This window comes from Vanessa cardui, chromosome 4 (assembly GCF_905220365.1).
Source record: "Vanessa cardui chromosome 4, ilVanCard2.1, whole genome shotgun sequence".
Lineage (NCBI taxonomy): Eukaryota > Metazoa > Arthropoda > Insecta > Lepidoptera > Nymphalidae > Vanessa > Vanessa cardui.
In genome coordinates this window covers 12,813,621-12,840,217 of record NC_061126.1, presented here as the reverse complement: position 1 = coordinate 12,840,217, position 26,597 = coordinate 12,813,621, and the positions used below count along the sequence as shown (strand labels likewise).

Genomic DNA, 26,597 nt, shown 5'->3' with positions numbered 1-26,597 from the left:
TAGTCGGTTGATGTAAAAAAAGAAAAATCCTCACTGGTTTTGTAGAATAAAAATATGGGAATTTTACCAAAAGGCCTGCTCTGCTCTTTATGGATAAACATTGGAGCTTACTGTTGCAGTTCAGTTTGGTTGATACCTAAAGTTAAACCTGACATCCACATAGATTTTTGGACTATGTTTTTCTTCGCTAAGCAAAATCATAATCAGATTAGTCTTTGTTCAACCTCTTTATACCTATAGACCTCATATATCATTACATATACCTTTGCAATTACAGGCACGGGAATATCGTAGGTTATTTTAAGTTTGTTAGCGCATTGAAAGCTTAAGAAAGCAGTTTGTGTCTTTGAGTCAGTATATCTGCAGGCACAAAGGTAACAACTATAATATTAAGTACATTAGTTCCTAACGTATATAGGTAAAAAATAGTAAATATTTTTTACAGCGCTATTCAACTGGTGGACAAGCAAATGGTCGTACCATTTGCTTGTCCGCCACATATATCAAAAAGAAGATCTTATAATGTCAATTCGTACACGTGACGTAAAACTTTGGGTACGTTTACTAATACATAAATTACATACATCTATAATTGTTATTAACTAACATAGCTGTATTTCAAATGTTGAAAAAGAACTACTGAGGTTCTTGTCAGTTCATCTCGGCAGAATCAACTTTCCGAACTGGTAGCTTCACTTAATATAATTGTTAAATGACGATGCAAAAGTAACTTGTAAAGGCCTACTTGAATAAATAATATGTTGATCTTGATTTTTTTTTATTTTGAATGTCCAAAAATAACAATTAAAATATAATTGATATATCTAACAATTTATCATTCATTAGATCCATTATTCAATTTTCTAATTACGTTTGAAAATGTAAGTAGACATTGAGTGATTATTTATTCGCTTAACAGCTGCCATAGCAAGACGTCTACCGTAGTATCATTTAATATTTATTGGCGACTATTTCATATTCTCATCTAAATGCAGACTTGCCTTGCGCTTGCTACCCCTTAAATATGCAGTGGAAACTGTTTATTGAAATAGAATGAAAATGCATTCGAATACCTCGTAAAAACGTTGCTATTAGCAATAAATAAAATATGTTTTGTGTAAATTTTATTTATAATGATTGCATACAACAATGTTATGGTGGTTTGGTGGTTTTGAATTCAAATCTCGAGTTGATTAATAAATATCATTGGATTTTTCTAGCAAAATTTTTTATTATAATACAAGCTTTGGAAGGTGAACAGTGCAATACTTCCTTGAATGTTAAAAATATTGATTTTTTAATCGGAATGAAGTTCATAATAATCTATAATTTTAATAATAATCTATAATTTTAAATCTTATTAACATATCTTATGTTGGTCATTTCAATTTCCAGGCAATTATATTGGTAGACATAGAACTTTCATATTAGGTTAGTTCTATATAACTTTTTATCGAAATCGCAAAGATGCCTCGTTTCAGAATTAAATATCATTCATAAGAATAAATACTTCTTGAATTATTATTTATAGAATTCTAGTTTGATCGCGCAGGCAGATGGACATGCCATTTGTGAAAATAAAGAACTATCGGAACATTTTCTATGAAGCATTTTATGTATATTATATTTAACGAATGAAATAGCCCACTTATAGTTTTCTGTCCGAAGATTTCTTTAGAAATACGACGTAAGGTTCTCGAGTTCATATCTTTTGAAATATCAGTATTGAAAATTAGTTCCAACATTCACTTACAATAAGAATTTTATACTATATTTTTAGCCTTGCTCTTTTCTATTTAATATAAAAATAAAGAAAAATTATACACTATGTTCTATTAAAATAATAAAATATAAGTACGTTATAGTCAGTAAAGTAGAATTAATTTCAACTTGAGAACGGTTAAAACTAAATAAACACATTTAAATCTTTTGTCCGTTCACCAGAATTCTAATGGTGAAACGCGACCATTTATTTTACGAATCCCACACGTAGACAGTATTCAAGTGTTTATATGCCATCAGCAATAAAAAGGGATAGACAGTAAAATGTTCTATTATTGTGGGAGATAAAAGCAAGCTTAATAGAGGTTTTATGGTCCTGGGGAGACTTAAAACTCTGTTAGTTTTATGGAAATCATGAAATAATTTCATGTTATATGTCGAATTCATTTTTAATTTACCCTTATTTATTTAATTAATTAATTAAAAATAAAAAGGGTTTTTGTTTGATGGATGGATTTCAGGATTATCCAAATAAGTTTAATAGATCTGTTTAGATAAATTTAAATTAATTGAATGGTATTATTTGTTTGCTTTTAAATTAACACTTTATACATAAATGGGTATTAGCACGTAGAATTTCATCATAGTTATCCCAAATTATTCGATTGCTTTCAAGAATAATTGAATATCAATTTTGGCGTAAACCCAACTATATCCAATTGGTAATCCTTTTAAAAGTCAAAGTTATATTTAAGAAGATTTTAGTATTCTCTGCGTACTTTTAAAATTACTTGCTTTCGTTTTTTGTTATCTCTACTACAAGTTATCCAAATTGTTTAATAATCTTTATGTAAATTGAATAGTAACAAGGAATCATTTACTCATTCGACCTATATATAAACTTTCTCGTTTTTAGATAAATAAATTGCCATTTTAGTAGAATTAAGATGTGTGGAAGAATGTATGGTTAGAAAGAATGTTACTTGTATGATGATGTTTAACAGAGAAGTATGGAAGGAGAAGACATGCTACGCCAACCCCAAGTAAAATTGAGTAATTTTTTTTACGTCATTATGTTGATAAGGGCTAATTTTGAGTACAGTAGTGCTTACATTCACATTTTAGCGTAGTAATCGTCTACCCTGCCCTGTGCAAGTTTCCAATGAGAATGATTCAAAACAGTGAAGAGGACAAAAGATTGACATTGAGTAGTATTATCATAAATATTTAAATTCTCATTTGTTTTGCAGTAGATATACGTAGCGATATAAAAGTTTCATTTCGTCTAATCCGCACCCTTAACATAAGCTTAACGGTTAATTGGGAAAAATAGAAAAATCAGTAATTCCCTGAAAACGAGTTGTATAATCTTTTCTACTTAACTGTATCGGTTTAAGAACTTGCCAAGCTAATAGTACTTATAAGTCAAACGATTTTTTTTACCACAGACTTATTTATAACATAAAACTGCTTTAATATCATAGAACCTAACGAACTAAGCAGTTTTGAACAAGAAATCCATCCTAAGTAATTATTCAAATCACGAGTAGAAAATTGACCTTGCCTTAAGTCAGCATTTTAAGTTAGTGACGTCTTACCTTTAGCAGGTTCTTTTTGCGATTTAAACTTGACCCATTCTAAAATGACGTATAAGCCAAGTTTTTAGTTTGATAGTGAATGCAATTTCTATAAATAATTTTATATTGACAAAGTTTAGGTTTGTTTTAAAATTAAAATATATTACAATATCTTAATAATATTAATGATACTGTATCGATCATGACCAGGTGCCTATAATTCTAGCAGAATTTTCACGCAATAATGCGTGATGTTATACCTTCCAACAAAAAGATTTCGTACTATAACCCTATGGTCCAAGTCTTTCAATAGCAAATGAAACTTTGCCATAATTTGAAATAAGAGACAAATCAGCATCTCCAGCTCATAAAAATATCTTCCCATATGAGATGGGGCGAGTGTGTCAACACATATAGTATTATACACTAGGGCCTGTTTTTACTTCCAGGGAGCCAATGATGGTCAGACAGGTATTTTGCCAGTATCTTGACTTATTTGACAGGGCAAAATACTGAGGATTTATTACCAATGGCAGGAAAATCAATGGTAACAAAAGTCCTCTTTATTATAAGATTGAAATGAAGGAAAATCCTGTACCTTTTGTTTAAGAAAGTCTATGTTATTCGAAAGAATAAACCTTCTTTCTACTCAAGCGTCTGTACTCAAAGCGTAGCAGTTTGCCCAGTTGGAGAACTATATTGACATCTGGAAACATTTACTGTCTAAGCGTTCCAAGATTTTTGGCGGGCAACATATGGAACCAGTGACTGGACTCTTTCGTTGACGAAGCTAGAAGTTGCGCTTGTTTTTGTTTTTTACGTTTCAGTTCTCTATTGTCTTTGAACATAGTATGTGATTTCGGCTAGAAGGATGAGAACACCAATTTGAGAAATGTGAAGAACGCCAATTTAATCATATCAAATGGGATGTTTAGCTTGGGTCCAAGAATGTTCATCGAAAAGAAAATTTAGAATTTTTCATACAGCCTGTATTACTCTTGTTTATACGTAACATGAATGGCGGAAGATTGCATAAGCTACCTGGTGACAAGGTCACAATCACTCATTGGTATTGGTGCCATAAGAAACCGTATATTTTATTATCAAGCAGATTTATACATCGAAATAATAAAAGTATAATGTATTCACGTAGCCTTATACGAACTCTTTTAAGTGTCGTTTTACAGGATTATATTAAATAAAAACTACCACTGGTTCCGAATGAAGATTGTACAAAAAAAACCGAAGATACTGAAAAAATTTACGATTAAAAAAATAAATATTTCATTTACAATAACTGCAATAAGAATAATATACAATCGCTTTACATTTAAAACAATATTAAACGTTGTCGCTATGTACTCGTTCGACAACAACCCTTCCCAATAAATTATCGATACAACGCGATTGCCTTCAATCATGTGAAAATATTATATAAATTGGTATTTATTTAAAATCTCTCGTATCTTCCGGATTAATTATTTCAATTCGCCGAGATTTAAACGTATTCTGCGGTAAGTTAAATAAACACAAACAAAATATTTGTGTAACGTTTAAAAACAAAATAAATTGATGTTAAATATCGGTGCCTTCATTTGTGTTTAAAACGAGTTAAAGCTATTTTATTGTTTTAGGCAACGATTTCCTCATCTGTAATTATAAAAAGTCTTATTGTGTCTTCAAAAAAAAAAAAATTAAATATTTACATAAAACCTCGATTTATTTCATTGTTATATTTTCTGACGATTGTAATCTATATTATAACATCATTCAAATACGCATTCTTTTTTCAAAAACATAAACCAACTCCATTCAGTATCAGCTGTGTTGCCAACGTACAAGTCACCTGGGCCAGATGTCCTACAAATTTATGTTCGGGAATATCGGAACGATGCCAAGCGGCGGTTTATACAACGAGCTCCTTGCCAATGCAGCATGAAATAATGTTTTGCACTAAATTCTTTATTACGTCAAAAATATAGATTGGTTTAGTGTTATTTATTGCTAAGTCGATAATTCTTTAGATTTTTGCTGTTTATTACTAATATTATTAAATGTTATTATTTATGTGTTCACATACAAGTAAGTTTATTTATAAAAGCTATTATCGTAATTACTTACTCTGATTATGAAGTAATAATTATTAATATTTCGAAAGAAATGTTTCCTGGCAAAACATGGAGGCAGATCAAAAGTAAAGCATACCTCAGTAGCATCACACATTATAATTATTGTTTATAGCAGTAATAGCTCTATGTACTTAATTATAATATGCTGGTCTACAAATCTTTCATACAAAATTGTCATTGATTATCTTCTATAGTTTTGGCAGTGATCGCTTGGAAAGCGCCCAAAAAATGCAACATATAAAATGATTATTATAGAGCCTATGTTCGTCCTGAAACTATAAAGCATCATAACATTAAAGTTATAGCGATTGACCACATCTATTCAGGTCCAAAACCATTATTATATGTTTAATAATTATAATATATATTATATGTATTTGATATTCAATATTGAATTTTAATCTACTCTTTTATTTTTGCTACGATAAATAAATGAAAATAATAAATAATCTTAATTTCTAGTTATCAGAATAAAATCATCCTAACTGATTGTAGATTCGTATCTGAATCGACCATATAATTTCCACAAACGTTTATTGTGTTCATAACTCATCTATTGCTCGATGGTAAAGATACCAACGGAAATAAAAGGAAGAAATAATCTCCTAGTTCCAAAAGTTGGTGAAGTCAATACGTATTGGGGATTCATGGAATGGTTAATATTTTTTACAGCGCCATTGTTTATGGACAGTTGTGACCGCTTACCGTCAGGTGGCTCATTTACCCGTGATAAAAAAAGGAATTAAAGCAGCTCCTGATCCTTCTTCTTACGAAGAAAGGATCTTTTAACACAGGAGTATAACAAATCAAATTATTTACACTGCCTATTATGTACGTGATATAGGAAATTGCTACAGTACTTTTTTTTCTAATCTAATGTTTTAATTAACAACTCGGATCTACTCTTTATACAAGTAACGAACTACAGTATTATCATGTCAGTATTATTCATTAAGCTGCCCAAACCAACTACATCAAGGATTTATTGTAGTTACTTTAGTTTAGGTTTACATTTGATTCATTCATAGAACCAGGCTTTCGTTTGAATCGCAAACCTTATTAATGGAGGTATCATTCGATCATTCGTCACTGTCAAATGTACGTGATAATTGATCAATTGTGAAACAGATAAATTATTAGTAATTCTTTATAGAAATCTAATCAAACGAATTCTTTTGTATTTTAGGCGTTAGATATTTCATAGAACTCTTTTATTTTGCGTGATAAAATAACTTCATTGGTCATTGTCGTGACCTTAGAATAGTAGAAACTATAGGAAAAACTTATTTCAATATTTCAATTTTACTCTCAACTCGTTGTGACTGTTCTAAGGGGATAAAGAGAGCACTTAGAAATGGTTCTGAGGTGAATGACCGCAAATGTTGCACTAATCTTAGCAACGTAACTATCAACGTTGTTTGGAATCTGGCCACCAATAAGATCGATGTTGCTGGAAATCTTTCAGTTATTTTTTCTCTTGATGGTCCAAGGTATGATCCATATAATTTCGCATAGCTATAATCCAATTTATCCAATTGTCAGAGTCGATTGACCGAGAATACTTTGGAAGATGTTTGCCACCATCGTTCAATGAGTAGACAGACAGAAATAAGAACGTGCCTCCTGCTAATATGTGGTCACCACAGCCCATGATATGATGGTTAATATTTCTTACAGAGTGTTGTAAGAAATATTAACCATGCCTTATACTGCCCTTTTTGTGTCGCTATTTCCCATTGCGTTGCACGTCACTCACTTTTTATGCTGAAACATGAATACCAAGTACTGACGTTTGACGGTAGAATATCTGACGACTGAGTGATACTTAACCAGATGAATTATACTAGGGCTTTGAGTTAAATTTTAAGTTTCCATGCAATAAAAGAATTGGAGCTGAGATTTCCCAGTAGTTAGATCGCGTGCATCTTAACCGATGATTGCGGGTTCAAATCCAGACAAGCACCACTATATATATGTGCTTAACTTGTGTTTATAATTTATCTAGTGTTCGGCGGTGAAGGAAAACATCGTGAGGAAACCTGTATGTGTCTAATTTCTTCGAAATTCTGCCACATATGCATTCCACCAACTCGCATGGAATAGGATGCCTTATCCCAGCAGTGGGAAATTTACAGGCTGTTACATTACTTTTTTTTAAAGAGTTTGGCTAATATACATCAGTTTGTGAGTTACATGAGCTACTGTCATAGCTACGCTAAGGCGTGTTTAGGTCGTCCATATCTACTACTTTTAAAACGTTTATAGATAAAGGTGACCCAATATGATACCTACACAATTACTTACTTTAAGAAAGCTTGAAACAATTGAAATTTCCCCTATTTTTCTTATCTTTATATACACAAACAATAACATAATTATGTAACGTAGATAAGATTGAAAATAAAAAAAATATAACATAACAAAACTAATTTCATAATTGAAATGATCAGTACTCGCTTTGTTTCGAACTCATGTTCTGTTTTAAAACCAGAATCTAATTACATTTATAATTTTCTACCGAAACCATTAAATGCAACCCGACCGAGACGTGGGTAAAAATTACATAAACCCGATGTGAAACCGGTTGTAATTACAAAGTTCGGGATGTAATTCGACCAAATTTATATAAACCGCTTCTTAATTAAAAACAGCGATATGAATAATGCTGCGGTAACACGTTGTGAAACATTTGTTCCACTGCGCTACGTGTGATGATTTCATTTAAAATAAGTTGTTATTTAACAAGCCGTTACCGATATATTCGTTGTCATATTATAAATTTTCAGTTGTTTATTCTATAGGCACTCACGCAAAATTCCATTCAAATCGTCATGGAAATTACTATCTGAGTACGAATTTCTCTTGATAATACCGACTTTCTTGTCTATTCTACTAGGTAGAATTCAAATAATTGGTATAATTTTACATTCGATTTAATAACATCCACATGCATTAAAATATTGATTTATTTTAATAACCAGTCAAAATTTAAAAGACAGTCATTTAAGGCATTTGATATTCCACGATAACACATTATAATCTCTTATTTTCGCTTCCGAATAGTATTTTATAAATAACTGTGCTTTTCCCAGGGTTTCATGCGCGTTTGATTTTAACAAAAAAAGTTATTTTGTAGCCATAGTTACTCCTTATTACAAAATCTCGTCAAAATTGGTCCAGCCGTTCCAGAGATTAGCCGAAACAAACAGACAAAATTGAAAAAAATGTTGTTTTGGTATGTCTACTAAACAGCCACTCCAATTTTATTACATCTATAGATAAAATGAATCCATTAATCTATTCACGCAAGAAGACGCGCCTTTCTAGGTTGTACCTGTATTTGCGTGCATTAGTGTGAATAAGTAACGCACTTGCTTACAAAATATCATAGTGTGTGTGAGATGATTGAGAACAGACAGCAGAAAAATACTAATTAGATTATATTTTTAAGTATTCTCTTTAATTATTGAAAGTGAAACAAAATTCCATCAAATTTGGTTCAGCGATTTGGTCGTGAAAGAGCGACATACAGAAAGACAGACAGAGTTACTTTTACATTTATATTATTAAAATATATAATATATATTGTTGTTCTATTCAACTTAAGTTTTATATAAGTAAAAAAATATATAATTTGGTGTCTTGCATAATGAGCGTCGTGTCTATAGTAGAAAGGTAGTTCATTGTAGCTGGAAAGGTACCACCCACTCATTACTTTCAGTATTGTGTTGCGTACAAACAAACTTCATACTTAGGCAATGTCTCGAGTGAGGAGTTTTGTTTTTATATTTTGAAAGAGAAAAAAAATTCAAAATTCAATGGCAGCTGATTATACATTCCGTGACAAATGTGAATCTCGCGATTTTTCTTTTTTAACATACAACAACAACAAACTACAACAACAGCTTGTTCCCACTGCTGGGCTAAGGCTTCCTCTCTCTTTGAGGAGAATTTTGAAATATATTGTGGAATATATTTCAAAATTCACGTTGTTCCAATGTATGTAGTTTGGTGGAATACACATGTGGCAGAATTTCTATGAAATTAAAACATGTAGGTTTACTCACGACGTTTCCCTTCACGAATTATAAACACAAATTATTCACACGAATATTGTTGCTTACCTGGTTTTGAAACCGATGATTGCGTCATTGGTTAAGATGCACACGTTCTAACCACTGGGCCATTTCTGTTCTTTTTTACGATCTTAAAACTATATGAGAAAACTCAAATCTTCGCTATTTTATTGCTACTTGGAAATCACTCCATAGACCATCCAGCATGAAATAAGCTATAGTGCAACTTCATCGTAGCATGGCGCATAGCCTGGCGTCCAGCCAATCTGAACTTTATTATCGCCAGCTATATCAATCATTTCGCTATTTATTCCATGGCTTTATTCGCTATAGTTCAAAAATTCCTTACCGAATTTCTTCAATAGTTTGGTAAAGTACGCGATCACGATAGTAAGTCTTTTCCTTGCTATTCGGCACTGTTATTTATTTAAGCTAAATAAGTTGCTTAAAAATATATTGATTTAATACAAATTCGTATTATTAATTTTTGTGTTATAGCTCCAATACTGGGAAAAGATTTCATTACGTCTTGATAATTATTCTATATTCTCAATTCAATGTTACACGTATAGCAGAATATCAATTTACACATTTACAAGAAAATATATAAGAATTAATATAAAAAGTCACAATACAACCATTAATAATAAAAGTAATTAATTTTCTTTTAGTATCACGTATTTATGAAAAGACTCGTCATACGATATCGGGGAACTGCAGTTTATATAATGTAACAAGTTCTTTAAATAATTTTTTAAACAGAGTGAGACTCAACTGGCTTATAAATATGACAAGGGATCCTAGCATTGTAAATATAAAATCATAAAGATATCATTGTATTTGTTAGGTTCTTACACCACCTCACAGATTTAAGTATATATCTATAATGTATGGTTATTATATTTTTGCCTATTCTGGTTTTGCACGGGTAGGATATGGGTCTACAAAAAGCGTTTGTATCGTCATATATATAACTCAGATCACTTACACAAAATTATAATGAATTTTACCTAAAACATAATAATTAAAGAAATTTCAACTAATATGAAATTTTCTCAAACTAAATTCCATAATATACAATAAAATTATTTACCACAAATTATTAATTCTCGACATTATTTATCATCTACTAAATTCATCATATTTTATGATGTCAACGACCTCCACACCAGAGGATCTTTATTACACCTTTATCAGTATTGCATATGGTTCAAACTTCATAAATAAAAACATTTTTAACGCTTAACTGCAAATAAATATAAAGTGCAAGGTGCCCATTCCGAAACGCCTTCAGTAGGCTACTACAATAATTTTATTGTAGTAGCCTACTTACAAACTTAACCTAAATAGTATGTTGGAAAAACTGATTTCAGAATTAATTAAATATAATTAACATTTTATTTACAAATCTTACACAAACGATGCAGCGTGGTTTTTATTCTACATGTATTTTAATTTGCTACACGAAGGCCTTTTTAGTATTTTTTTTTTCAGTTTGAGCGCAATGCGAATTCCAGCGGAATGTTTCATTAATATCTCACTGCAGCCAATGAAAAAAATATGTACATATATGTTGTTGATTCATATAATTACCTAGCATTATATATTTTATAATTCATGTAAATATTAATACTTGAATATTATTTTAAATAATGATAATAGTGTTTCGGTTTTGTAGAGCTGTTTTGTAACAATAAATCGAAATGTCTGCATTGATAAAATGTATAATACGTTTTTACAACAGGATCTCAGGAAACGTTCAAAAAAATTCAACTGTAGTATTTAAAAAAAAACAGTTAAGGCTGTCTATGTGTATTAATATGATATGTAACGTTAATAACATAATGATACATGCACTATTACGCAAGTCGGCTTAAAAGATTTGCTTCTAAGATACGAGACAAGCTCTTAAAGAATAGCTCTAAAATAACCATTTTGACAGCGCATCAAAATAGTAATGTGCCGCATTCTAGTTGCACTGCATTTCACGATAAGAAGCTGAAATAACACCCGAACACTCAATTACAAGTATATTGAATTAATGTAAAAAAAAATTCTATACTAAGATTATAAATTCGAAAGTAACTCTGCCTATATGTTGCTTTGTCACAGCCAAGCCATTGAACCTTATTTGATGAAATTTCCTATGTAGGAAGTTTGAACCCCAGAGAAGGATTAAGGCTTCTTTCTTATGCCTAACACTTGACAGCCAATTGATAAAACGTAACGTAACGTAAAACCAAGTACGACACCTAATAAATAAAAAGTAAATTATATACAATGTCTTAACTTATTTATTTGATAGAGTCAAGAATAAACCCAAGGTACATTTAAGTTATATACAATTAATTAAGTTTAGAATGTCCAAAATGATGTTATAAATGTTATATTATTAATTGAAAATATCCACGATGAAATATTTATCTCTATAGTTCAGTGTTATACAACTGTCAAAAGGATGTCCGTATGACGCGTGTAATTTTATATATGGTCTTTCATCTGAATAACAACGAATTTACGACTGTATATTCGACTAACACATATACACTTCGAATCCTTTAATCTTAATATATATATAAAACATTATATAATAAGAAATATACACAAATAAAAATTATACAAGCAAACTTTTGACGCTAGTTTAAATCGAATGTATCAAATAAATAAAAAATATAACCCTAAGTTTAAGTAGACGAGCGGTACTTAAGAAAACTCATTAAAAGATAGCACCCAAAATAGAAGGGACGAAACAATGAGCCTAGACATATTGAATAGGGTGCAAGAAATTAAAAAAGTGTTGAGTGGTACATTGAAAACTCGATCAGACAATAAACTAAAATGTGTGAATTTTACGAACCCCTTTTACTTTAATGAGTATCCCACTTCCATGTTCAGTGATTTCGTATATAAAGGGGGTGTATTTTATGTGAAGTATCATCGCAAATATGATGGGGAGGGTAACGCGTGATAAAAAATTCATGTTTTTAATTTAAAAACTGCTCTACGTGTTTATAGCGAATTTAAACTAATATTCTCAATCAAATGTTACGAGTATATCTGAAAGTATTATGTTTTATAGAGTTATACTAAATTGTTTAAAAGTGAAAAATAAACATCATTGTAATATTGTATACGTGTTATTCAATACAATAGAGTGCTTGAATTATTATTTCGAGTATCCTTTTTTGAATTGATAGCATTTAATTAACGAGATATTCAATTTAATGCGAATTCAATTATTATTTGGTAATAGTTACAAAGAATACTAAAATAAAAAAAAATACTCATATTTAATGTTTACTCAATAAAACATTTATTTTTATGTGGCACTAGCCTACAAGTTTAGGTGAACGTGTGGTGTAAACCGATTATTATCATTTCCTTTCTCGTATACTTGAGGTATCTGTGTGTGAGAACTTATTTTGGCAGAATTGTAGTTCCTTTTTTTAGCTACAAGTTAACTTTTTAAGTTCTTGTCGATGGTTTTTTGATAATTAAATCTCGGTCAATATATACTATTGCTGTAAAAAAATATTTTTGCTAAGCATAGTTGGGCCATTGGTTAGAACGCGTGCATCATAACCGATGATAGCGGGTTCTAACCCAGGCAAACACCGCTGAGTATTAATGTCCTTAATTTGTGTCTAAAATTCATCTCGTGCTCGACACTGAAGGAAATCAAATCATACTTTATTCCAGTAGGTTTTTAAAGGCATTTTTGAATCGTCATTTAACAACTATTAAGTGAAGCTACCACCGGTTCAGGAATTAGATTCTACAGAGAAGAGCTGGCTAGAATCAGTTACTCTATTTCAATATTTAAAGATACATTCATGATAGTTAAATACAATTATATATTTATGTAATGTACTGTCTGGAAGTCAACAAGTACTAATTCCACGTTTTTTTGCCGTATGTATAATCTTGTATTGAATAATATTAATCAATAATAACTTACCAAAAATAGTAGATATATTTTATAAATTAAAGACATTGTGTTAGTGTTGTGTGAACGCAGCATTATAGGAGAAATAAAGACAATAAACATAAGTGTAATTGAGTCAGACGTATTGCGTGCAGTCGACGTTGAAGGGAGCTCGAAGCTCCCAGTCAGCTTGTGGCCACGAAAGGAAAAACTCTATCGAATAATCATATCATTAATAATAAGAGCTATCGATTAAGAATAAAATCAGAATGTTAAATAAAAAAAAAAGATAATATACATACAAAAGTTACATATGTATAAGTGAACTTGAGTATCATAGCTGAAGATACTTCCAAGGATAAAGACAAACTCGTTTTTCATCGACCCTTATTGGGAAATAAATTGCTTCATTCGAATTTTAAATTAAATAAATTTGAGTACATTAGTAAATTTAATTCATTGTATATATTACTAAAATTCACTAAATAATTCCCTATATATTATTGAAGAAAATTTTGTGATATACACATAATTTTTGGTACTTTTTATACACAGTTTGTTAGTTCAACGACACGTAAGGTATATATAACGGAATATATTCTATGAGTGCGCCATATTATAACATTCATACGGTACTTAAACCGAACTGAGACCGTTTTAAAACAAAATACATCATAATATGAATGAAAAATGCTATCTCAAAAATTACAATAACGATGATGAGATTGCTTCGGGTCGAGAGTAATTTGTGTCCGGGACGGCTCTAGGCTTTTATTTTAGCAGTATACGGGCGGAGGAAAAAAAGTTTAATGTAGGGTAACTCAATTATGGAACCCCACCTCGTGTGCTTCGAATTTATCACAGGAGGTTTCATTTCGAAACTGAGGGCTTCACGTTACATGATATTTACCTACGGCGATTGTAAACATTTCGTTATTCGGTGCTTACAGCTACGAAATACATCCGTATACTATAGAAACGTGCGTATTACTTGTTCACTGAAATAGTTAATCTATATAAGATTTTAAATTAACATGCTTATTTTTATTACATCAGTATTAAATACGGAATATTTAACATGTCTTTTATTTTTATTCGGAGGAGCTCGTGAACAAGACATAATGTCGAACATGTCCACATAGATAGTTGACTTGACTGAGTTAGTTGACTTTAGTTGAACTATGTTTTGCACTTAAAACTTTTTGAATCTAACCGATAATAATGCAATCGCTTTAAAAATCATATTACAATTAATGTCCCCTTATTCGGAAATATTTTGATCGTATAATAAATAAAAACGTAATACGAGTCAGACTCAAATAAGAAATTTTTACATAGACAGGGTAAGGCTTCCTGTCTTATATGCGTACTTAAAATATAGACCGTATTAATATAATAATGACGTATATTTACGCGAAATGTTTTCTTTTTCAGATATTGTGACTACACAGGGTTTATATATACCTATTGAGTGGCAGTGTAAACGTTTTTACAAGATTTCAGAATACGTTCAAAAATATTCAATTGTAAAATTTTAAGGACTCGTTAAGAATTGTTTTTGCGTTGAAAGGATATTACAAAACGAATTAATTTTTAGACGATTGCACACCTTGGGAATGGAACAAAAGACTTCGGGCTAATTCAAATTTAAAAACTGAATCTTGTTTTTGTAATGAAATCCATTATTGTTAAGCTGGAGATAAAAAAACCTGTTAAGTTTCTTTCGCGAATCGTTTTTAAGTCCAAGTTCTTATTTGCTAACCGGTGGGAGATTTTTGACAGTCAATAAGAAATTAACAATGCTATATAACATTAAGATGAGGACTTTGCTTTACGGAGTGATATTGACGAAATAATCTGTGCCTAGAACAAATAAATACGACAGTTAAAAAAAACTTTGTATGTGACATAGTATAAATGCTACTTCTACACAAAAAATTATATCGATCAATTTAAAATATTAACGCAATCAAACAAATAACATTTTATTTATCAAGGTAATACTCAGAATCATTTCTGTTTCCTCATTAAAATGAATACTATTTTATACATTTTATCTGAAAATAAGTAGTTACACTAAGCTCTGAGACACCCATTCCTTGCAACTGTAACGTACTTAACTAAAGCACTCACTTTGATGAAGTCACTTAAAACATTAAACCTCAAGATAAGCCGCTTGAGAGACCTCCCGCATTGACTGGTGCTACTTAGAAATAACTTTATAAAAATCAATGTTTATCAAGTATATAAAGTTCTAAATTAAAATGAAAAACATTGAAATTTAACAAAAAGTTATATATTTTCATTTTGTTCTGAGAAATTTTATGGAATAGTAAGAAAATTATTACCAATAAGCAATTCTGTTTGCTTTGAACGGTTTGAATTTTATTGCTTTAAAATATTACAAAAAAAAAACTCAAGGAATTTAAAAAATGTAAGAAAGAATATTAATAATTTAAAAAAGTAAAATATTTCATCTAAAAGGAATCTGAAGTCATAATTTTTACTAAGACGTTATTTTTTATCTTGCACTTATTAGGTTAAAGATAAAAATACGTTAAATTAAATATTATTTTAAAAGCCTTTAGCTGTATTAAACAATATTTAAGTATATTTTTGTTTCCAAAATATTCTTATGATTTTCAACCGACGTCAAAAAGGAGGTTATGAATTCGTATATCATTTTTTTTTTCTTTTTTTTATATCTGTTACCTCATAACTTTTAACTGTGTGGATTGATTTTGATTTTTTTTTCCAATGTCATGTTGCACGAATTCTTCCATGAAAATTTATCAATCATAATCTAGCTATGAATAAAACTTACCTTCTATTTACTTTTATTAATATTTTGCGACAAAATTATATTCAATAGAAAAATGCCTTTGTTCGTCTTCTATTTTCAATAGATTAAAAATAAAATGATTACTTTTAAAATGCCTTATAAAAGGTTACTACTTAAATAGGTAACGACTTAAATAATACTTATTGGTATTCGACAGGCATTATAATCTTTATCAAGGATTTATTCAACGATATAATTATTAATTTTATTTGTAACAATATTTATAACAACTGTGAGCCGAGACGCCCCAGTGGCTAGAACGAGAGCATCATAACCGATAATTGCGGTTTCAAACCCAGGCAAGCTCCACTGAATATTCATGTGCTTAATTTTTGTTTATAATTCATCTCGTGCTCGGCGGTCAAGAAGAACATCGTAAAGAAACCTGCATGTGTCTAATTTCAATTCGAAATTCTGCCAAATGTGCATTCCACCAATACTCATTGGAACAGCGTGGTGGAACATGTTCAAAATCTTCTCCTCCCTTTGAGGAGGCCATAGCCCAGAGAATTTTACAGAATGTTGGATATTTGAAACAGCCTGCAGAATAGTGTTACATTTCACGCATATATTTTTCACAAAAAAAAAACTTAGTTTGATACTATCATTTATGAAATAATATCTCTATTTATCAAAATAAATTGTAAAGAATAAATAAAAGTATTCCAGTACTAAATTTGTTTATGTAATTTTTGTTCAGTCTTTATTCAGTAAGACAAAAAAATCTAGGTTAATTTCTCCTCTATTTATGAAGAAAAGGTTTAGAATTTGTACTACCAAACTGCTCCGATGTGGGTTAGCGTATTCAAGTGATAGATTAATAAAAGAAATAAACTTTATTCAAGTAGGCTTTTACAAGCACTTACGAATCGATATTTTACCGGTTTAGTTAAAAGTAAAGCTTTTGTTAGTAATGTTCTAGATTCTACCGTGAACAACACGGCAAGAAACTCAATAATAACTCTTTTCTACAATTTAAGATATTTGAGTTAAATACGACTATCACCTATATAATAGTATGCTTTATTCATAAATGTTTTTTGACAAGTGATTTAAATTTATGAATCGGCAAAGTTAGAAATATCTTTTAAATTTAACTGAATTAAACGTAACCTTGCTCCAAGAAGGATTTATTGATTTCGCGGAGTCGGTAACTTGGCATTACAAGCTAATCCTTACGCTTCGTGTTCACACAATGATTATCACTAATTCTATCAAAGTGATCAATGTTACTGTAAATATACATAACTCCTTATATTAAACCGCTACCTTGTGTTGTGTTTCGGACATTTTTTTATGGTATAGGTTTGCGGACGAGCATATGAGCCACCCGATGGTAAGTGGTCACCATCGCCCATAGACAATGACGCTGTAAGAAATATTAACTATTCCTTACATCGTCAATGTGCCACCAACCTTGTGAACTAAGAAGTTATGTCCCTTGTGCCTGTAGTTACACTTGCTCACTCACCCTTCAGACCGGAACACAACAATACAGAGTACTGTTATTTGGCGGTAGAATAACTGATGAGTGGGTGGTCCCTACCCAGACGGGCTTGCACAAAGTAAAATTTGCATATTTCTTCAAATTATTTCTAGGATATAAAAAGATTTATAGCGACAAATTATGAACATAATAGTTTAGTAGCCCTTGGGATTCAAACCCACAATCTTCGCTTGGAATCCATTCCCTCTAACTACTGGGCTATACCAGTTATTATTGTCCAATACGATGTGAAAATTTCCTCTGACAATATCATTGTAATTTGATTGGATTCATTGGATTGTGCTCGACCATAAATTGCTTTTTTGCGTGTTTATTTCTTTATAACTGGTTTGGGGGCAATCTGTTCCCCTATTTTCTACGCCTATTCGAAAAAATGAAAAGATTTTGTTAACAATGAAGGCTTCAGCTGGACGCTATTAATTATTTGCGTAGGTTTTCAATTTGTTACGATGTAATGATTAAATAGTGATTACAATGGAAAAGATCGGTTAAATCGTTTTATTTTTTTTTTTTATATCAAGCAACAGAGTGGAAAAATAGCAGCAGCAAGAGAAAAATATTCTTTTAAGAATTTTTTGATAATAGGGTATTCGATTTCGACTGGGTATTGCCCATTTTTTTAAAAGTAACTCTATTCGGGTATAATAAGGATTTTTGTCTAGAAATATTTTTAAGTAATAAAATACAAGCCTTATTTCTATACCAGTACTGTACTGTTGCGTCGTACTATATAACACACTCGTCCGCGTTCTGTTTATTTAAATATTTCAAAAAACACTTGTTCGAATTGGTAACTGTATGAAAATATTTATCTACAATATCTACATAAAACATAAATTCAACAAGTTATAATTAACATACTTAGCTGACAAATCGTGATACTAGAGACTATAACAATACCAAAAATCTTTATCAATTTACTTAAGTATTTTTCTGCAAAAGCGAATAAAAAAAATCCTTTTGTTATTGAGATGAAGTTCACGCTGGTAATGGCCCACTTCATCGTTATTATTACATATCATATTACATATACCAGGTACTAATGTACCTGGTATATGTAATATGATAAGGCAGTAAGAAACCTTTCCTTCATTAACAGAGCGCCAATCAACCTTGGGAACTCAGAGCCCTACCATCAACTGTAAGAATATTTACTAAATATTAAAAATGAGTGCAGATATCACAGATTTTTCACTTTTACTAAGCAATATTATAGCTATAGATTAAACGTAAGGATTAAAAAAAGCAACGTTATCATGTGATCAGAGCATAAGGTATTTTTGTGTTTGTGTTATTTTGTTTTTCATGAGTCTATTTACATTAGCTTATGGACGATAAATTTATTCAAATTAATGAAGATCATTTATTGTACGACTCTTTTTTCACTGGCAGATAACTGATACAATAGGAGGTAAATAAGGCTACAATATTTATTGTTAAATGCGTTCAAGGTCGCGGGCACAGCTAGTTTGTTATAAGATATGTACAGGGTTATTGGTAATTCGATGTATGTATATCCATTAGGAGGTGATAGAGGTGACTATTTGCAATAATTTTAACCCCCATATTCTTAAACCAAAAGTCAACCATTTTTGAGTTATCACGTTTTTTAGCTTTTGTTTCAAAAGATATAAGATATGTATATATATATAGGTAAGTATAAGACTACGAAATTTTTGATTTAAATCTAAGAATCTTTTTTTGTTCACAGAATTACCCGAGAAGCCGAAAATATTCGATGAAAGCGATAAAGAAGTGATAGGAGTCGCTGGACCGTATATTGAAGATACGAGCCTGAAGCTCACCTGTGTTGTAAGTGGAGGTAAAACTATACTGCATATAACTATGTGGTACCATATTTTCTTATATATTAATACAGTCATTTGAAAATCAATATACTTAGTAATATATAAAATTATCCATGCTAATATTAGTACGAAAGTAACCAGTTCACTTGGTGGTAAGGTTTTGTGCAAGCCCGCCTGGGTAGGTACCACCCACTCATCTACCGCTAAACAACAGTACGCAGTATTGTTGTGTTTCGGTTTGAAGGGTGATTGAGCCAGTGTAACTACAGGCACAAGGGACATAACATCTTAGTTCCCAAGGTTGGTGGCGCATAGACGATGTAAGGAGTAGTTAATATTTCTTACAGCGTCATTGAGTGATGGTGACCACTTATCATCAGGTGGCCCATATGCTCGTCCGCCAACCCATTCCATAAAAAATAGTCCCTACAATACGTAGTCAAAAAGTATTAGCGTGATCACCAACTGATTTAAAAAGCCTTCACTAGATTTAAGGAGTTTTTTTTTAATATAATTTCCACCAAAGTCATGGAATCAGATTTTTATCACCCAAATTTTTGTTGCCTTAACAGAAAGTAATTTTGTACAATTTGGGTCATCCCGTTTGTTTCTAAAATTGTTAATATAATTACGATTCCTTGGAAATTATTTATGATAGGTAATTACACATTTTATTACACACCGTTCGTAGAAAATTACGAATTTAAATTAGGTTTCGATTGTTATATTCAATGTTGTTAATTTAAATATAAATAAAAGACAAATCTAATCATTGCTGTTTGGGGGCAAGTTTGTGATGAGAAATTGGTACTTATTTAAATGACCTCGTATAAGGCCCTATGATATGTAAAACTAAAAATGTAATAACGCAACAGGTTTTGATGCGGTTTTTTTAATAGTAAATCGAGAGAAAGGTTTGTGATAATTTTAGAACTTTCTAATGACGTGCATAAACAAATTCTGTATTATATTTAGTATCAGTATTGCAGCTGTGCGAAGCAGGGGCACGTATGTAGTTGTAAAGATGATAACAAATTTTGTCACAATGCATCAATTTAAACTCTGAAATGAACTATATTTGAACTATTTCTATTATCATATACGTTATAATCGTCTGGAAAATTTAACTTTTATTCACGTCAAAACACAATGGAATCAGAATAGCAGCGATTCCGACCTTTTGTGAACCAGCCGTGACCTGCTAAAAGTTATGATTAATTTAAAAATACCACAATGTGACCTAATACTCGTATGTACAAAAGGACGCTTTTTGTCCACTTGCATGTCAACGCATGCAAATTGTTAATAATTATTATCGTTTTAGGTAGAGTAATAACATCGCATACATTTATTTTATGTTTTACTATAATACAAGGACATCTGAATGTCATTGGATTATAGCTCGAAAATATATTCGTTCTTTTTTATGTCATAGGTTGTCTGATAAATGAGGCCCTTGATAGTGGTCACTACTGCCCAAAGACAATCATACATAAATGCGTAACAATTCATGTATTATCTCCCTTGTTTCTGTTGTTACATTGCCTCACTTCCCCTTTAAGCCGTAACAGAACAATACTAAGTTTTGTTCTTTGGTGTTAGAATGTCTGATGAGCAGTTGCTAGCTCAGACGATTTTGCGCAATCCTCTACTATTGAATATTTATTTGTTTATTTCATAATAATTATAGATCTATTTGATCATGAAGGCGCGTGTTCCCATATTAAATTGTCGGCTCGTATTTGAGTGACGCTCGTATTTACAAAATGTCTTAGTGTGCGTTATGGGTAATTTTAAAATAAAGACAATAAAATAAAAAATATATATAGTTAATACATGTCGTCATTATATCGGAAATAGGCGCCGCCTTCGTTAAGTGACGTGAATAAATCCATACCAGATTTTTAAACGGCTGTTCGTCGGCCCTTTAGCTGCGGTTACACTCCCGTGTATCCTAAAAGGCTATTTTATATAAACTATTTCAAATTCAGCAATGACACCGAACTGATGTAATATTACTGCGTAGTACAAACACACGTCAGAAACATAATGACGAAACGAAAGTATTACTATTATCTATGAGCAGAAGTTACAAGAAGCATGCTTCAATTTTTTCTTACAAATTAATAACCTTTTACCCAATGTTAATAGGTAAGCCGATGCCACGACTACGCTGGTGGAGGGATGACAAAGTCATATCGAAATTGGACCCTGTTGAAGACGAGACCCGACTCAGCCTACTCGAGCTTAGAATACCGAAGCTGCAGAGAGAATACTTCGAAGCGGTGTACACCTGCACAGCAGATAACACAGCGCTGGTTCCACCATTAAGGGTCAACGTTCAAATCCAGCTGTATTGTGAGTAACATTTATATTTCTATTTACGTATACATTGCAAGTATAAAGTAAAAGTGTTAATTCGTTGTGAAAGTAAAACAAGTAATGTAATGTAAGTCAGATTTGGCGTCCCGTGGAATTATGAATGACGGGTGAGGGAATATAGTGTGTGTTGTGCAATATAATATGCAATGCGTAGTTGGCATATTTCCCTTGTGATTGGCGGTCATGTCCGTAATCTTTGTTGAGGACATCATGATCATAAATATTTAATGTTTTTATTTACAATAGGACATCATGTCAAGAGTCCAATTCTTCACACTGACACCGATGTCCGGTAATCTATCTATATCTTTGAGGTATTTTCTGCCTCGCGTAATCTCTCTATTCCAACAATTGCTGCCGACGGTTTTCTGAACCGATCCGACTTGGGTACCAACAAGAAAGAGCCTACTTATTTCTCAAAGTCCTACAACGTATTGCAAATGTCCATGACCTTATATGGTACTGATTTTCATTTTACTAATTAAACTTTTTAATTTTTACTTAATTAACTATTTATTTGATACATTTAAAATATGTTCAAGTAAACTTTATAATTTGGCAATTAATATAGAACAACTGAAATTAATAATGAGAGTTGATTTAAATTATATTAAAATAAAAATATCTCATAATTGTTTGATATTAAAAGCTAAAATTTAATACATTATACTAATTAACCTTTGGTAGGGTTTCTACGTAAATGTCAAGGTAATATCTTAAAACAAACCTTTTTCTAATAATTGCTTTTTAATTCAATATAATATCTCAGATCAAATTATAATTTTAGATAAATAGGTATGTTAAATTATATAGTTATTAAAATCAATGAAATTATTATTTGTTAACATCACATACATACATTACTTTGATCCCAATGTAAGTAGCTAAAGCAGTTTTGTTATGGAAAATCAGAAGTAACGACGGTACCACAAACACCCAGACTCGGCCGGGAATCGAACCCTCTCGACCTCTAGACCTCGGAGTGGTGTACCCATGAAAACCGGTGTACACACCACTCGACCACGGAGGTCCTCAAATCGACGATTAATAATCCAAGTTAAAATAGTATACTATGTACATATATGTTTGTATAACAGAATAAACTAATGTTTACATGAGTTCCGGCAATTTATGTTTAATTAAACATTTGTCACGTTTAGGCGTGACGTGTCAAGTGGTCGAATGTCACTTACAACTTTAACATTGAAATTATTATACTATTATTACTAAATATGTTCACTGTGTGTTTTATGTTTTATCAAGCCAACAAACTACGAATGATAACGTTGCATTTGTTGTTGTGTGAATGTATTAACAAATCACAATATCTCACGATACTAATTAGCCAATGGTTAGATCCAAACGATTATGTTTTCACCAATCATAGTGCCTAATTCTAATATATTTGAAACAAGCTTGTTTTAAAGTTGCCATTATATCAGTTTTTAAGCTTAATTGAAAGACTACCGGTCGTTTTCAAAGGGTATTTTTTTTTAAATAGAAGCCGTGGTCTCTATGTTTACTGCATTTTAATATAAAAATAGATTGGTATTAAGTTCTCGTTAAACGTTGCTTTGTTATCAGAAGCTTCAAGTGACCTTAAATTAAATCCTAGTGTATATATATATAGTTAATATAGGTAGTTAGTTTTTCAAATTTATCATCGCCACATCACTAGTATATAGTATATAGTTATAGAATGTAGTTATTGTATATAGTATGTAGTATATAGTTTTCATTATTAATAAATTGTACTCGAGCAAAGTCAGAGCAAGTGACATCTATATAACATACGCTGAGTATTGAAAGTCCAAATATCCCTTATACAGACATATTTTTACAATATTTATTGCGTCACCCTTTTCTTCATATCACAAATCTCAATATAATTCCGAGATGTTACCTTATGGGGAGAGGTCTATTGGTTGGGAGATGCGGATCTTACCTGAATATTGCGGGTTCTCGTGCTGTACTGAATATTCATACACTTAATGTATTCAACTGTTCTTTTTACTTCGTCTTGTATTCAGCGATGAATGAAAATCCAGCAGTGTATATTAAAATTTTTACGGAACTCTAAAAACATACATATGTTTTTAGAGTTCCGTAAAAATATTTAAAATCATTATTAATTATTTTTACTGGTACTCACCGTGGTTGATAATTGGAAACAAATTAGAATTTTCAGATCGGTATTGTAATCACAATAACAAAAAAGTAAACTATATTTATACATTATTTACTATTTTTTATTGTAATTATGTTTTTACAGTAACGTAACAAATTGTAAATATCCCATAGTAAACGTATCCTTGTTCTTCTAAGAAGATTTGCCAGTATGAATATGGCACAATTTTATTCGTACCCATGTACGATTTTGCGAATTAAAATTAATATAAGGATATCAACAAAAAAACGAATACATTATTTATGTAATTGCATTTTAAAAGAATATCTCAACTTATTCTGTGAATGCTGAGTTATTTTTCTTTTCTTTAATTAACTTTGTTTAACTTTCTTTCTCTTTGTATATCGAATTTATTTATTATTTATTGTAAAGGAGCGCGTGTTATTCATATGTTTTTTTTTTCGTACAACTTATGTGGATATGTCATCCAAAAAAAATGTCATTATTGATATTATTTGTGTTTATAGTACTTGGTTTGTACCCCCAATCTTTGTTTAAGATTCACGCTTTTCAACGTAGTCATCATATAAAAAAATAATTTACATAACTTGTTTTCAAAACAAGATTTCATTGCATATTTTTTATATGTTAAATAATTGAAATACAATGATTGAATAAGAAAAGTAACAAAAAGCACATTTTTAGTTTTTCTTATAATATTTTTCGAAGATCTAATATCTAATATCTATAACTTGTTACACGTTAAATACACAATATTTATCAAAACGGTTGTTTATACACATACAATATAAACAACTGTTAATATACTGCAAATTTATATAACTTACAAATATTATCGAAATGCTAACAAAATCGTTAAATATAATAAATACACTCACATAAATGAAAATTATTATTGCCAGATTAGTTAGATATATAAAATTCACCTCTATAAAATTTGTTCAAACAGGACAAAATAAAATTTCCTAGTTACGTTGAACCACAAATGGCAATCAAATTTCCTGAATTTTTCGCAAGGATTAACTGGTTTTAGACGTAGACGTGACTACTGTTAAGTAACACCGCAAGTAAACTTAGGTACTTTACTACAAGCAAGTCCTCTTGAGATGGCCCAGTGGTTAGAACGCGTGATGCACGCTTTTTAACCAATTGAACCTTAACCTATGATTTCGGGTTCAAACCCAGGCAAGCACCGCTGAATATGCATGTGCCTAATTTGTGTTTGTAATTCATCTCGTGCTCGGCGGTGAAGGAAAACATCATGAGAAAACCTGCATGTGTCTAATTTCATCGAAATTCTGCCACATGTGCATTCCACTACACATATGTTCCAAGCCTTCTCCTTAATTGGAGAGGAGGCCTTAGCCCAGCTGTTAAATTTCCAGGCTGTTACTGTACTTTACTTTATTAATTCTCCTTATCAGAAATTCTATCATCAAATAGCAATCTGTTAGAAAACGATTATACTGAGTATTGACTCAGTATAATCGTTTTCCAGTTTGAAGGTTGAGAGAGCCAGTTTAATTACAGGTATAAAGATTTTAACATCTCAGTACATTGGTGAATATTTTACTTAACATGAGGTCATTTATATTATTGTAATAAAATAATAACTTTTTGTGTCTTTAAAGTATTTCTATAATGTTTTAGGCCTTAAAGTTTTACAGTTACATAAAATGTTTATATAAAATAATTTAAAGTTTTGAAAGATATTTTAAATATCTATTAACCAAATGTAGTTGTAAAATTCTGTAAACAAACTTTTCACGGGTCAGCTTATAATAAATATCTTGATCAAAGCATTTTTTTTAAGAATATAGAATAATATGAAATAAAACGAATAATAGAGACAAAATAAAAAAGAGAAGACGTAAAAATCAATATCGCAGAAATACATTTTCATTTTACATTGATTGTTATAGCAGAACGAAATCCGAGTAAAACCAGATGATTAACCTAGATCAACTCGAATGTCGGCCGGATTACTTCAGGTGTGACGACAGCTTACGGATTTCTTTTGTGTCAGTCTCGCTCGGTGAACCATTAGTTTTTATTTGTATGATCCTTTGTTCTGGTATAACACCCGCCCAGAAATAGCGGGAAATTATTCTCCATTATTATATGACTTGTTACACAATCCGTGTCTGTATAAAAATTCTTGGTAATGCCTTTACGCGGAAAACAAAAATGTCCCTAATGTATTTCATTGTGCGATGGGCGTGGATAAATGATTAATACTTTGATAACTACGGAACCTCGTTCGTCAGTTTATTTTAGTCTCACTAAATGTTATCGCACAATTCTATTTCGATAAAATCATAAAGGTATGTGCGTAGGCTGAGTCTAATTATACGGCTAGAATACAGATAAGTGATCATGTTACGAATCATTTATTTATGTTATATAATAAATCGCTGTAATATAACAGTCAAACTATATTCGATTCGCTGGGCTTTGGACGTGTCCGTATTATGTGATGA

The 26,597-nt window shown here is 30.9% G+C and overlaps 1 protein-coding gene across 1 annotated transcript in view; it reads left to right on the top strand.

Annotated features, from left to right (window-relative positions):
* LOC124544467 (nephrin-like) overlaps positions 1–26,597 on the top strand; it is a 131,529-nt gene that overhangs the window by 71,337 nt on the left and 33,595 nt on the right. The window contains exons 4-5 of the mRNA XM_047123032.1: positions 19,490–19,600; positions 21,738–21,944. Of these exons, the coding sequence (XP_046978988.1) occupies positions 19,490–19,600; positions 21,738–21,944 (318 nt within the window). The remainder of the gene's footprint in view (positions 1–19,489; positions 19,601–21,737; positions 21,945–26,597) is intronic.